Source organism: Mizuhopecten yessoensis, unplaced genomic scaffold (genome assembly GCF_002113885.1).
Source record: "Mizuhopecten yessoensis strain PY_sf001 unplaced genomic scaffold, ASM211388v2 scaffold5409, whole genome shotgun sequence".
NCBI classification, from domain to species: Eukaryota; Metazoa; Mollusca; class Bivalvia; order Pectinida; family Pectinidae; genus Mizuhopecten; species Mizuhopecten yessoensis.
Genome location: NW_018406035.1, coordinates 451,480 through 467,634, shown reverse-complemented (window position 1 = coordinate 467,634; position 16,155 = coordinate 451,480). Strand labels below are relative to the sequence as shown.

General features: G+C 33.8%; 1 protein-coding gene across 1 annotated transcript; it reads left to right on the top strand.

Annotated features, from left to right (window-relative positions):
- Positions 1–1,280: 1,280 nt before the first annotated feature.
- LOC110450669 (retinol dehydrogenase 12-like) lies at positions 1,281–6,797 on the top strand. The gene is made up of 6 exons (XM_021498294.1): positions 1,281–1,561; positions 2,246–2,362; positions 3,281–3,406; positions 4,464–4,763; positions 5,128–5,242; positions 5,747–6,797. Exons 1-6 carry the CDS (start codon positions 1,387–1,389, stop codon positions 5,937–5,939), a joined length of 1,026 nt encoding a protein of 341 aa, XP_021353969.1. The 5' UTR covers positions 1,281–1,386; the 3' UTR covers positions 5,940–6,797.
- Positions 6,798–16,155: the final 9,358 nt, after the last annotated feature.

The following is a 16,155-nucleotide window of genomic DNA, read 5'->3' as shown; positions in this document are numbered from 1 at the left end:
TGTAGCATACATCAGCATTGAAATTCATTTGCCAGTCAGATTCCCATTTCTGGATCTTGTTGGAGTTGCTCACAGTCTCTGACTGTATTGATGGGTCTGAAAAGGAGACAATCATCAGCAAAGAGACGAGCATTGGAAAGTACAGATTCTGGAAGGTCGTTTATAAAGAGGAAGAATAGTAGTGACCCGAGAACTGTACCTTGCGGAACACCGGAGTCGACCGAATAAGAAGAAGAATTGGTATTGTTGATAAGGATTTTTTGTTGCAGAAATGAGGAAATCCAGAGAAGGGAGTTGTTGCGGATACCGTAGTAGTTAATTTTGTGGAAAATGCGTTGATGGGGAACCTTGTCAAACGCCTTTGAAAAATCAAGTAGTATCATGCCAGTCAGGCTGTTTGCCATATTTTGTATTACTGCCGGTGATATCATGTAGAGTCTTAATGAGCCGTGCAAGATCGTTTGCTTCTAAAGTCATGTTGGGAGTCGGTAAGGATGTTGTGAACATCTAGATGCGTCATTATGCTGCTATGGATAATGTGCTCCATGAGCTTGCTGCTGATGGAGGCGAGGGATACAGGCCTATAGTTAGAGGCAGTATGTCGTTCCCCTTTCTTGAAGATAGGTACAATGTTGGCTGATTTCCAATCAGATGGGACAGTGTCAGTGTCCAGCGACAACCGAAAGAAGAAAGTTATAAAGGGAGATAGCTCATGGGCCAATAGCACACTCGCTTAAAAACAAGACAAAGACATTAATGAAATTGATAAAAAAAATATCGAAGACCAAGAACACCTAAATTGTGACTTAAAACTACTGAAATTGAAAGAAAATACCAAACAATGTTTCGCCCTAATATTTTTTGTTTTAGGGCGAAACATTCTAGCGCGAATCAACCAGGGGCGAACGAGATTTTGGGCGAAACAACCCGGAACCGACGAAGTCAGTTATCATCTGGACCCTTCGATATGCACGTGCCAAATTGATCCTGAAATCAGCTGAGCTTGTCGTTTTCTTTTTATATTGAGTTGGTTGAAACGGTTGAACCACAGGGGCACGCAACTATTATTAATATTGACTTGTTTTATAATATTGACTTGTTTTAGGCTTTCAGTCGCTGGGTACGTTATAACCTATAACGTATCCAGCGACTAAAAGCCTATAATGTGTAGTTGCGTGCCCATGTGGTTGAACCGGATACCCGAAAGGGGTCATAGCGACCGTATTCGTACTCGAACGCGCCTGATAATATTCTGTGTCACACAAGCGCTCTACTTCGAATTCGTAACTGGGCACGCGGAAAAGAGGGTGGATTCATCTGCTGTTTGGTCAATTCGTTATTGAATTGTATAGGCAAGACCTATCAGGAACGTCGAAGATCAAAGCGATGTTGTTCTTTGGAGATGAAGAAGTCAGTGATGGCATGTATTACATCGGTTATCCCCTCATATTTTCGGGGATATACCTACTGATAGTGATGTTCGTCATCAAAATAATATGGGGGACAACTCGTTACTGCAGGAGCCAGGCACGTCTTTTTGGCAAGACAGTTATTATAACAGGTAAAGTAAACTAATCACTAAGCTGTCCAACCGTCCCCAATTTTGGAAAGAATTCCAATCATCCCTCTAGTTTGAATCAGACATCGAAGTACGTAGATTTCATTATTATAGCGATGGGGCCAGTCTCGCTTATTAATTCACGTACAAATGTACGGGGCCTCAAACAGGTCGCTCAGTACGTGCCCAGTGTTGCATAGCTTGGTCAGAAGGACACTTAATCTGTGAACTCGTGTTGCATTCAGTTGAAATAATGAAGGAGTAACAGAATGGATTTCTTTGTGTACTCAACATCACTTTCGCAGAATATATTATCAATGGAAGGGAAGTAACTCTTATAAAACTTATTACATGTACCACTTTTACCATTAAAATTCATTATAACTTTCACAGATTTATCTTTACAAATAGCACTTACAATGTATTACATACTTGTGTATGGCACATGGCGATATCACAGCTCATCCTTTACATACCTGTAATAGTTGATGATAGATCTACATACATGTACTAGCCCCTTTGGCCGAGTGGTAAAGGCGTCTGACATTCTGCTTCCACTAGCCCTCCAATAGTTGCGAGTTTGAGGCCTACGTGAGGCAGTCGCCAGATACTGGTACGAATACAAACTATGTAAGTAAAACGCTAATATAAACTTTAAAATTTCACCCCTTCTATTAATAATGACAGGTGGCAATACTGGTATAGGAAAGGAAACAGCTCTGGACTTGGCTAGGAGAGGTGCTCGTGTCATACTGGCCTGTCGAAACCTGAATAAGGCCAAGCTGGCTGCCCAAGACATCAAAGGTAAACATAAAACGTGTGTCAGTATATAAAGAGACTGTGAGCGTAATACAATCGGGAATTAATCCAATATTTGGGGAATAAATGTGAGTACCCATTTTGAAATTTATACATCTGCTACTTTGTAATGTTTACCGTAGTTGAATGTGGTCTATGTTTAATATTAAAATAATAAACAAAATTCTATAACATATGTATGACTGTATTCCTTTTTAGTCATGCTTGTTTGCTACTTGAATTAACATTTGAATATTAACTACCTGATACAAGTACCATTCTTAAAATAGTAAATTAGCAAAAATGATTCAATTTTCTTTCATATTCTATTATGGGTATATATATGTTAAATGTACGTTTGAATATAAAACATTTATGATATCAATTAGTTAACAGTGGGTTCAAAATGGCCAATAATGGAGAGCATTAGCTTTTTAGTTTCAGGAAGAAAACATTGTATGAGTACCAGGTAAAAATAAGATTTTCATGGGAAAATAGCACAAAATTCCTGATTTCAGAAGGAAACTGTAGAATCAACAATTAATCACTATTTTATGAGAAATCATAGAAAGTAATAGAAATACTATTTGAAAGGTATATATTGACAGAATAAAGAAATAACGGCATATCTCCCTTTACTTACAATGCTTTGCTTACCAATCAGTAGTTTATGATAAGACATATAGGGGATACACTTTTTAGAGACACTATATATATACAATGTATCTTTCAACTGTATACTAGATATCCAGTACATGTAAATATACAGTTTGGTTTTTGTGTACTGTGAATCATTACCATTTATGAATAAAAATAGTTCAACATATGCTTAATAAAATGTTGCATATTTATATAATTTTCAATCGATTTTATAACAGCATTTTCTTTGGATCTATTAACATGATTTTGTTTTACTATTTACAGATAAAACAGGAAACTACAACGTTGATTATCAGTATTTAGATCTATCTGACCTTACTTCCGTTCAAAAATTTGCAGAGCATATAAATGGATCAGAACCAAGGCTTGATGTCCTTATCAATAATGCAGGTATATATAACATGTCTTAGCTAAATTGTTTTTTCTGTTAATTGTATATTAAATGGTTTCTTTGGAGAGTGTATAAACAAAAATATCTATATCTTGTATTTGGATACGGTACTAAGAATATATCCAAGTCTTTTTATATAAAGACAAGGGTATCCTTGTGAACAGATATATCCATCTCCTGCCGACTGGAAATGCTGTATTGTGACATCATGATAACGTCATTGATCAGCTATTATCACATTACATTAGAGGCACGGTAGTCTAGTGGTAGGACACCCGGGCTGTGACTGAAGGGTTGCGGGTTGAGTCACGGCACGGTAATGTGTTGTATCTTTGAGCAAGATACTTTGCTTGTTCCAGTCTGTTCAGCTGTAAATGGATACGAGGTTAGGCAGTGCTAGAATTGTTGAACTCTAGCTGTGAGCTCTGCAATGACAGCACTGACTGTTTGCTCCCCAGGGAGTTGAGAAATATATTGGCTGGTTGCACAGGCCCTATAACCATGAATAATAAATTGTGAACCACTTTAAAACAGCCTACAAACTAGATTGTAATAAAGCGGTATATAAGAACCTCAAATTATTATTATTATTATCAATTATTACAATAGACATTGTTTATTGTTTGGTAATTTTTACACTAAGCCCTCCTTTCTGATTGGTTGGTTAACATAGCAAAAACAATGAGTTTTCACAGTTGAATTTTTGCTTTATTGATTGTTTTCATTCCATATCATGTATGGCAGAATACTAATATTTTTCACAAATGCATAACATAAGTGAATTAAATCTTGGTTTACTTCTGCACAATGATGCTCATGAAATGTAGGCTTGCATTCTATTAATGTTTTATTCTTTATTTTTTCACTCAGAGAAAATTTAAATTTTCAGCAATTTTGTTAATGACATGAAATACCATTTTAGTTATTTTATTTGATACTTTATGGATATTTATCTAAACGACACACATGAATGATTTTTGTTTAATGTTCTACAGATTAAACAGGAAATTGCAATGGAAATAAAAAATGTTTTAGTTTGGTACCGTTTTATTCTAGGTATTGCTTCTGTGCCAGAAAATGGGTTGACTTTAACAAGCCAGAGGTTTGACCTCATTTTTGGAACCAATTATGTTGGTCATTTTCTGCTAACCTACCTATTGATGGACCTACTGAAGATATCCTTCCCATCACGCATTATAAACGTCAGCTCCTTTATGCATAAAATGCATTGGACTCCTCTCAATCTGGATTCTGGGCCAAACAGGGAGGGAATGCGCTACCCTGACCTTTTTGATTACAGGTGTAGTAAACTAGCCAACATAATGCATGCTCGGGAACTGGCAAAGAGACTGGCCGGTAAGATATACAACTCTTTGGGCAAAGATACAATACACAGATAGAAAATCTATATGTTACACACGATTGCTATATTGTCCTCAACAAGTGAATTACATGATATTGAAGATGCAAATAGTTGTACCAATGCATATTGTAATAAACATAACTTGAGGATCACTACTCATGAAAAGATTCCAATGTGTCATGTCTCAAAGTATTGACAGAAGTGATGTTTTTTTGTTGTTGTTTTTTCGTATAATCAATCTGATTTCATGACCAATTGTTTCATTATATATATAAGAATACGAAGTTTTAAATAATTTTTGTTACTACAACCATAACTAGACCCAAATATTTTCCTTACTGCTCCTCTTAATTATAGGTACAGGTGTGACGGCCAACTCCCTTCACCCAGGTGTAATCAACTCTGAGATCTGGGTTCCCATGGAATCTAAATGGTACTGTCTGGTGTTTCGCTTGTGGAAATTTATATTACGGTAAGTAGGAGATGTCAGTGTGTTAATGCATAACTACATGGGCTTGACTAAGCCACTGTAGTAAGACCTACAGTAGTATAAGTGTCTGATCATGATGATACAGGTTATTACAATGTAAAATCTTTTAAGACAAGAAACGTCTAGTAGGATAACATGTTTGACTTTTAGCCAAGTGTTGTATTATTTATTCTTGGCGGGGGTGAGGGGAGACCATGATCTATTATCCTTATTACAGACGTAGAAAATTACTCAAAAAATCGAGTAGACACAATTTCAGTAATTGAATAAAGGGGCATAACTCCGTAAATTACGTTTCGATGATAGTTGTTATCAAACCTGTCTGAGCTTATAAGGAAATCAATCTTCCTATGAAGCAATTGAATCAAGGAGCAAAACTTCGTAAATACCACTCATGTGATAACACAATATGTCCCATCTTGTGCGGACGTATAGAAATTCAAATTATCACCAAATTGACAGAAAATCTTTGTTCTTATCCAACAGATACCTGTGCTTGGACAACAGAGGCGGTGCTCAAACCAGTATATTCCTAGCAGTAGACAAAGGTGTCATGTCAGTATCCGGAAAATACTTCTCTAAAAGTGTTGTTTCTAATGAAAACAAACTGGCACGGGACGAAGTTGCTTGTGAACGACTTTGGACTGCTAGTCTTGATATGTGTGGCTTATCACAATGAGGAGTATTTCTTTTGTTTGTGTTCCTTTTGTTTGTGTCAATTTGGATCAGAATTTTTTACAAATATTTGAAAGATTGTTTTGGGTATATGCTCTTACAAAAACAGAAATTTTGCAAAAATAGCCTTTATTAAGGTATGCTTGTAAATGTGCATAGAATAAATTGTCCCCTTAAATCACAGTGAAACCATACAAGCAGTGGTGGATCTAGTGGGGTTTATAGGGCTTCAGGACAGCTATACCACACTGAGCATGCTATTCTTAAACCCCGTGCACTTATTATATATATATATTTACTTGTTATACATGTATCTTGAACCCTTTTGTCTATTGATCAAATTCTGATAAGCCAGTTGTAAGTTTCTGCCTTGTACAATCATTTGATAACAAGCAACAGTGGGTTTTCAACATATTCATGTATACCAGGTTCTATCTTTTGTATTAAAAATGATTTAAGTACCATGATGTTATTTCACTTGAATGGATATTGATTTTTTTGTCTCTTTTTTTTGTGCATTTTTAGGTCACCTGACCATCTCTCATGGTGACCTTTATAATGCAATAACATTTTACATTTTTGCCTTTTTCTCAAAACCTGCTGGGCCAAATTTGATGGTACTTGGTACAAGTGATCAGCATGGTATGGGGATTTAGATTTGTTCAACTAAAGGGGCTTAGGAGTCCCTATAGGGACAAAAATAGAAAAAAAAGCAACGGTGGGTGTTTCGAAAATTTTGGTTGTTATGATTACTGAGTGGTGGCTTCTGATTTGTCAAAATTTAGATTGATTAAAAGAATTAACTATTAATAAAACCAACAACTGCTAGTGCTACATGTATGTCCCAACAGCAAATTTCATACCAAATCTATGAACCCGCATAACTCGAATACTCGGATAACTGGAAGTTTTCCAACGACCCCGTCGACTTCGAGATAACGAGGTTCGACTGTATTATACAATTTAGCTGAAATTTGGTATGTATGGGTATTTGGCTAAGCGGAACTTAAAGCACTTGCCATTAAGTTCCGGTTAGCCAAATACCCATGCATACCAAATTTCAGCTAAATTGTATAATATAATTGAAACCAAAAAATGCCCAAAAACGAACAAAATTGGAAAAAATTGTCAATTTTTAAAAAAAAATCTTAAAATATAAGAACAAAAAATGCCACAAGTTTGTTGTGTTACATGCATGATGCCTTGGGGGTGTTTACTCAAATAAAGTCCCTGGGCCCATAGAAGGGGCCACAATGCAGGCTTTTGATTGGTCAAAATTTAGATGTTCTCAGATTTTGTTGAAAATTGCATTTGGTATATATGGGCAATTGGGTATACTGAATTCAATGGTTGATGTTTAAAAAACTTTCGTTTCCATGGTAACCAAGTGGTGGCCTCTGATTGGTCATCTGATTGGTCAAAATTTAGATATTATACAATATTTAGCTGAAAACGTTATCTATGGTTATTTGACTAAAAGGAACATGATGGCAAGTGTTTTGAAAGGATCATTTGCTATTAAAACCAAAATTTCCATACTTACAAGGTGACCATTTAGGCCCATTGGCCTCTTGTTTTTGATTTTTTTTTGGTAGAAAAAAGGGTTGGGATGGAGAGGGGAGTGGGGGTTAGATGTTTAGATCCACACCTTCATGCAGGTGCTTGTTTGGGCCAGTTTATGAGTTGTACATATATTTACGGTTCGTAGTGTTCACAGCATTCATTGTTTTTTCTGTCACCACAAATCTGAAAAATGAAAATAACAGAGAAATGTTATTGTACCCTATCAATATGTTACCAAAGTAATACAAGGAACAGCCTAGTATTTGTTTGCCAATTTAGATATTATATTGATGTCTTTAACATCATATTAATAATCACATTTTTTAAACAGAGCCATGTACCGTAAAAACCCATGTAATTTGCGCACTTTTGGTACATGTATCAACATTTCACAGATAGAGCAGCTCTTTATGTTTGATACAATTGAACGGTTCCTGATTGCTAAATAATCTAGATTATAGGACAAACCACAACAATAACACTATAAATCAAAATGTTGCTTGTTTATGTAATTTTTTGCTAAATAATTGCTTGTTTGTGAAAGTCAATAAAATGCATACATGTCCTTTACCAAACACTTCAAACTTTTTTTTTTTATATGTAGAGCATTTAATTGCTCTTCCTCAATACAAAACGTTAGAGATTGAATATAAGGTTTACGTAATATTGCTTTGGTATACCTTTCTTACATTCTTACATTAAATCCTATTTACCTTCTGAGGCAGTATACCATATTAACATATCTATTGATTGTAATCTTTCTGCATTAGGACACATCTGTACATTTTCTTCAGATCTTAGTATTGTATAGGTAGTCAACAACTGCATTTCACTGTTTTCAATAGAATTATTCACACCAAGCAACTTGTATACCTTTTTGCCATTTGTCATGAATATTTGAGTCATTAACTTTGAATTAAAGGATGAAAATTAGATCACAGTTTATTGATTGCATGCTCGATATTTCATTTATTTTGTGTATAGAAATTGTTTCAGGAATAACAAAAATTATGTCATCTAGAATAATAGAAAAAACTGTGCAATACATGTTTTGCAGAAAAGGGTGTATTTTTTTTAGGTACATACAGTGTAACAATAAAAACGTTTTCCTGTTTTGTTTTAAAGTACCTTTCGAAATGAAAGCTACACATTCTTATATGTAATATTGGTTTTTTTATTGATAAAAGAACAAGATTTATTTATATAATAATGTCATTATTATTTTTGTTGTTTTGAAACTCGCCTGTCAACCTTATTACTTGATGTTTATGGTTGCCTGTCATTGGTTTCTGATCTTCCATGTACACAAAGGGATTAAAGGAGCTATGTTAAGATTTTTTTAGAAATATGTTAGTATTTCCTTCTCTGCATTTTATACCATACTTTCTAATGTGTCAAGGTACATTCTGTTTCTATTAGTCATTTATGTATAGGTAGTTATCTTAATTTTTCTTTTTTACAATTGTTTATGCAATTTATAAAGATGCATGCAGGGAGTTTTAATTTGTGAGAAAAGTTGAGTATCCGGAATAACCTTGCGGTCAGACAGGTCAGCCCAACATTTTCATGTCCAATTACAGTGTATCCTACCCTGACAATCTTGGTGAAAGGTGAGTCCTATCCACTGTACCACCCGTGTAGTGTACATGTATCGAATAATGAAGATGTTTCAGTGTGTTTTTATGAAATATCCAATATATCATGATTTAATCAACAAAGGTATCGATATAAATTCAATCGATCTGTCTGCATAATGTAATTAGACTGTCACCCCCGTCTCTAGAATATTGAATTATTTGGAGAAAAAAAACCTCTTATAACGTTAATCACTCAATTGGATGTCTGATTCTAAGTTCTCAAACAAGGGAAATAAGCTACATTGTAATAGTATAATGTAGCTGGGAAATCCTTCCTAAAAACTTGGAGGCTGGTACCCAGTCTATATTGTAATATGCATTTCAGTATTAAGGGCATCGTCTACCATTGTATTGAGTTTGGTGGTACATGTATACATTGATTGTGAAATGAGAAGATTTGAATTTATGTTAAAGAACCTATATACTTACATGTATCTGGTGTTATAAAAATGGTATCTTGTACATCATGTAATGTTATAAAAATTTAAAACAATCTGCAAGTTTGAATGTAAGAGATTTGAACGGAATGATATGTCTAAAGATAATAATGATGCTTTCAATGCCAAATATTAAAACAGGCATATTCAATTTCCAAACAACGGAAATTAAAGATTGAACAAATAACTAGAAATGACTTTGCCATGTTATAATATTAGCATTATGATATATAAATACTGTGTCCAGCTCATTAATTAATAACAGCATCAATTAATTATATATTGACTGTTAAGAAACGGTGCACGATTTACTCTTTTTATCATGATTTTATTTTTTATATTAACACAGGCGTCGACGTTACACATAATTTGTGACACTTCAAAATCCAAAATAAAAATACAGAGGATGAAATCCTAGAATGATTACATTCCTTGTTCAGGATAGTTTTGAGCTAATCTATTTCATAGAAGATTTTTGGCATTATAGGTGTCACAAGTCTTACACAATGTAAAAGGAGACCACATCCTTTCTATCACATTACTGTTTCAGAACGTACTAGCTCAATTGTTGGTGACAAGATAACTCGGAGCATTTGTCTAGAGCAAGCATCAACCTTTAATTAGGTACTCTGTAACAACCTATAGAATTCATGGACAAACGGAAGTCTTAAACGATCCAAGACAAAGGTCTTTATTCAAGTAAGATGGTATGGCCTGCTTAAATATGAAGACAAAACGCTAACAGTAGCAGTGATCTGTATGTCGATTGGAGAGAGACTCCCCCAGTTATCACTTTTCTCAAACTTTTTGATAAGAGGCGGTGTTCTACATGGTAATGTAGTTTCAACATGGTGGCTGAGGATGATGCCAATCAATTCGTGTTCATATCAAGCCCTCCATTTGTCAATATTGTCTTTCAGATCCTTGTTTTCATAAGATAGGAATATCATTGTTCTTCGGTAAAAGCAACACACATCAGTGAAGATATATTGGCTCTCTGTTCACAACATGAGCGTATTCTTGCGGTTCAAAAGATGGGTTCAGCTAAGAATATTAAAACACAATGTCAAAAAGAACACAAAACATTAAATACATGAACTACACTTTATTCGAATCCACGTACAATGAATGCTATCATACAGTCCATTGAAGGTAAACATTGCACATAAACTTGTACACTTTAGATGTACTTATACAGGAATGTAGTCACATGGCAATACACCGCCACGCACGTCTTTAACATAAAGCGATTTGTTAGAAACACCCAAAAGCTGTTCCCTACATTAAGTATGTACTTTTTCAAAAGGGTAGTGTTGATTCACACTTTACAACACACAAACTAACAGACAGCAAACTCAATAAACTGAGATTCGATAATGAAACATTTCACGAACTCATTACCAAGACTAAGAATTCAGCGTTAAAAAAACTAGACAAAGCAAAAACCGTACATGTATTGCATCATCACACTCATCATGACAAGCAAAAGAATTATATCGTTTTTTTCATTTTCAAGTTTAAAGGTAAGGCTAAAAGTTAAAGGCTTGTATTGAAAGAGTATATACTTAATCACAGAACTTTTGAAGTCTTTTGAAATGTGGCAAAAATAGTTGCATTTTATGTGTACATGAACTCCTTTCAAAAAGATGCTTGAATATTTGTCTTCTATACAATGCATATGTTAAACGGTTTTCATTTTAAAAAAAACACCACTTTTGATATGCTGTTAGAATATGATGCTGCTCTGTGGTTAGTTAGTATATTGATTGTAAACTCAACCCTACACACAGTAACACACGTTTATGAGGAACAAGCTGATAAATAAAGTCTCATTTTCTCCAGTCATCAATAATTATCTCCTTGACATCAAACTCCATAAATATGTCTATTGCAAACTTATTTCTCAGATCACTTCATAACGAACATGTTTTACTGTAGAGATAATTTTCCTTGGGTCACTTAGGGTTCATTATAAACATGCTTTACTTTAAATTACAAAATTAATTTTAAATATGTTGTTTATGTAATTATCTTCAAAAGTGATCCACTAATTCAACTAAGAAGAAGAATGGAAACAACAAGTTGATGCTTTGATACGTGTAAAAGGCTATCGGTAGCAATCCAACCATACACGCACATTTAAAACACTACACGAGGAGTTAACATGTTGAAATCCACAAACGTATACAAGGACCGAGTGTCACTTTAGTAACAGTCCCTATCATGGTAACAGTCACTATGGCAATAGTCCCTACAATAACAGTCACTAGTAATTCATTATGGCAACAGTCACTGTAGTAATTCACTATGGTAACAATCACTATGGCAACAGTCACTGTGTAGTATACGTAATTCACTATGGTAACTGTCGCTTTGGCAATGGCCACTATATATAATAAGTCACTAGGGTGATAGTCACTGTAGTAATTCACTACGGTAACTGTGCCTTTAGCAAAAGCCACTATAATAAGTCACTAGGGTGATAGTCGCTGTAGTAATTCACTATGGTAACGGTCCCTTTAGCAACAGCCACTATAATAAGTCACTAGGGTGATAGTCGCTGTAGTAATTAACTATGGTTACAGTCACATTAGTAGCACTCTTTGTATACTGTCAGGATCCAGTCCTATCAGGCTTAATAACCTTGAGCTAGGTCCATTTCTTTTTTTAAATGTTAACCTGATTTGGTTTGCATATATCGTCTGAAAGTGATTATTTTCGATCTCATGACATGTACTGTTTTCAGCTTTAACAAACAAATACATTTTGATGGATCATGAAACTTGATACAAGGGATCATAACCTACATACAACTACTACTCTCCATTGCATATACTATGCTTTAATGGTTGTTGCATAAGATATGCTTTATAACGCCAACTTTATATTTGACAAGGCATGAAATAATTGTGAAAGTCATTGCAAGAGGAATGATAATAAAATCTTAATATATCTGCTACGGAAGTATTGATTTCCTCACATTTGAAATTAATTTCCTAACTAAGATAAGATAAACTAAAGCATAGAAGCTTTCAATATGACTTAGAGCAAGGGGGTATGGACGGAACTGAATTACGAAATAAAAGTTGCATCGCATTAAAGCTTCATAAAAAATAATTACATTTCATGCAAGTCATTCACCATACATAAAAATAACATTTGCTTAAAAAAATATCAATTATATTTCAAAGATATGAAAAGGTGTCTTGATTGTAGAAGGTGAGATACATTTGGTTTGTATAATCATAAATGTATACATAAATCCCTTAAGGTTGTACACTGTAACTATAAATCTCAATTTATTTCCCTCTTTTAACAAAAATAGCAAAGCTAATTGATCTCAATTATCCCATTTTACCAACCCTATTTGCTTATGATTCATAATAAAATAGTCTTCTAACGTTTGAAATACCAGTTTTACAAATTTCAGTTTTTGATCGGATTAGGTCAAATATTTAATATGTTAAAAGATATATCCTGCAGTTTAGCTCTTCATAATCATATAATGAAAAGAATGTCTTGAACAGTATAAACCAAATATCTTTGTAGCACAAGCAAGCAAGATCAATAAATCAATTATTTACTTTTATTATGCATGCATTTACAATGTCGATCAGTCCTCAAAAAATAAATCACAATATAGATTCAGAGGGAAATATGCTACATAGTAATATACAATGACTGTTTTAGAATTATCTTACAGGCCCCTAGTTAATTGAGTTGCTGAGTAATTAGTAGATATCACATTGTATGGGAATGTACAAAAGCATGCTTAATTTACACCATCAACATACTTTTGTCAACATTCATACCAAATTTAAGTTTTCTTGTACAAAGAGAAAATTCCACACGGCCATAAAAACACTATCAAATAATTCTGTATCTAATTATCTTGTTAGTTAATTTTTAATTAGCTTAAAGTGGAATCCACTGAAAGATCAGTGATGAAGTTGTATGCCTCCTGACAGAAAAAGAAAATTACACAGCTTGTATAATGATACCACACTTGAAAATCTATGTATTTGAACTACAGTCATTTAAAACATGTACAATATATGCCTGTATGGAAATCAGAGTCTATGATATGTCCTAACGACATATTGACAATGATAAAAGGAATGTTTAAATCCTTCTCTGGTCCTGTAACCAGACAACCATCAAGGCTAAAATATCTCGATATTGTAGTTATTCAGAACATGAAAAAACATTCAGGTTACTCGACTATTTACAAATGAAGATTACGGGACCAAACAAATTGGTTTTTGGATAAATGGGATATTCAAAAATTGTAATACTCAAGTCTGATTACTGTTCAATGTTATCAGTCAATGGAAAATCTGCTGTTGTATTTTATGACTGACAAAATGATAACGAAAAAGTCGAAGAGGAATACTGATAGTCCTGTCAGAATAAATAGACTAATTATTTTCTTTCAAAGAATCTTATCAGATTTCTCAAAATTTCCTGTACTAACTTATACAAACTACTTTAACAAAATAAAATAATTCATCATACAAACAACAAAACATTACAATACAATGAAACTTCTAAGCCAAACCAATGCACTCTCCTACATAAACCAAATGGCAAAATACTGAGCAGGAAAATAAGCATTAGCATTCTACAGCTATTTAGTAAACTATGAAAACTATGTAAAATTTTCAGTTAAGAAAACATTATTGATTGACAATCATCAAGATTCAATTGCGAAGTAAAATCCGATGATTTTTTTCTCAGAGATTCAAAAACACACTGGTGAAAATTCTGCATTTACTACAAATGTAATTTTATATTTTTAATGTTAAGTAAATTATTTATGGTTTTTGATATTTTTTCATGAGGAAAATGTCTACCAGTCCTTAAAACAAAACATACGATAGACTAAACAACAACATTATAATAATATTGGAGTCATTAAAATACAAATGTATAAGTTACAGATTAATGGATCATCACAAACGTCTCTATGGGGAGATATATTTGTTTCAAAATGTTAAAAAATAAATAAATAATAGGTGTAAGTTAATCATACTGGTGCACATGAAAAGTACAAAATGATACAACTTGGACACAACACTGACAAATATGTACAAAACTCATTGAATGTAGGGGTAGAAATTTGAGCATTTCATTGGAATAGCACAGCAGGTATAATACACAATGATTTAACGTGATTTGATATGCATCATAGAAGTCAAGTGCTGTTATCACATGTACCTGTCATATAAACTTCCTGTCATAGAACACACATGTCTTATAACTTAACCCTTTCACCACTATAGACCATAATAGACACATCCACATCAATGCATGGTAGAGTCTACTCAAGTTACATAAGGGTAAAAGGGTTAACACCATAGTTCTGAGAATACACCATGCTAGACATTATTTAGTCCAGTCTTAAGTGAGGGCTATTCTATACAGCTGGCTGGTGGGTTAAGGGCAGGGCAGGACGGGGCAGGGAGGCACTATATACAAATGTTTACACTAATCTGAACCCCTTCACCTATATATAATCAATGATGATAAAGTGCGACCCTGCCCCTCACCCTCCTCAGGTATCCTTGAAATATAGGCTTGATGTGTAGACTTACTCTCGGTGAAATTAAGTAGTCAAACCAAAAAATACCAAAACAATTTAGATCACATATACAAACTGTCTAAATCATAAAACATACTTGTGAGTTCCAACCAGTTATCATAACTTTCATCAGTATTTTGGCTTTAAAAGGACAACAAAAACAAGCTTTTTTCTACATGTATTTGGCATCAAAAATCTTATTCTATTAAAGAATATTTTTCATGTGCCATCAACATCTGCTGGATGCAATATGCAATTTGGCAAATTAAAGACATCAAACTCACATGAAATTGTTCAAATTAGAATGAATCCAGTTTTTACCTGATGCATGTACAGTGTATGCACTTTTCACACATTAAAACCATGACATATTTTTAAAAGAATCATTCTGTGAATATCTCAGAGATGACTATTACTGAGAAATTGATATTTCGAATCGTCCTTCAGCTTTACAATATAGGGAAAATTGGTGTTCAATAAACAATTCAACAAACAAGAGATTTGTAATAATACTAAAAAGAATGATTTAAAAAATTACATCCAGTTAAAAACCTAATGGCTAACATGTTTGTTACTTCAGTATATTTAGCGCAACACATTTTAGGGCCTAGTTTATATTCCTCCTGATGAATAATATAACAGAAGCTAATACATGTACAAGAAAAGGAAACTGTTTTCCAAAGCATTTTTTATGCTTCGATTCAATGTTTCATTTACAAACAATGAAATACTTAAAAACCAGGATGTGGTAATATAACTGATCAGAACTCAGTAGATTTCAAGCAGGGATAACAGAATCTAACAGCTGCAAGTCTGCATATCATTTTTTTCCTCTCAAAAATTCAGTCAAAATACAATGTCTCAAAGTCACTTGAATATGCTGTTGTTGCCATGAATCTTCAGTCTCAAAATGGGTGAGTTGGTATCAAATACAAGTATTCACATTTGGTAAGCAAACATGTACCACCTCAAACAGTGTTACATAACCTATACGTGATATAA

Bases quoted from the DNA above. Each gene is read 5' to 3' on its own strand.
- LOC110450669 (XM_021498294.1), top strand. From the start codon at position 1,387: ATGTTGTTCTTTGGAGATGAAGAAGTCAGTGATGGCATGTATTACATC. The intron at 1,562-2,245 runs GTAAAGTAAACT...TAATAATGACAG, and splicing joins CAAGACAGTTATTATAACAG to GTGGCAATACTGGTATAGGA. The intron at 4,764-5,127 runs GTAAGATATACA...TCTTAATTATAG, and splicing joins ACTGGCAAAGAGACTGGCCG to GTACAGGTGTGACGGCCAAC.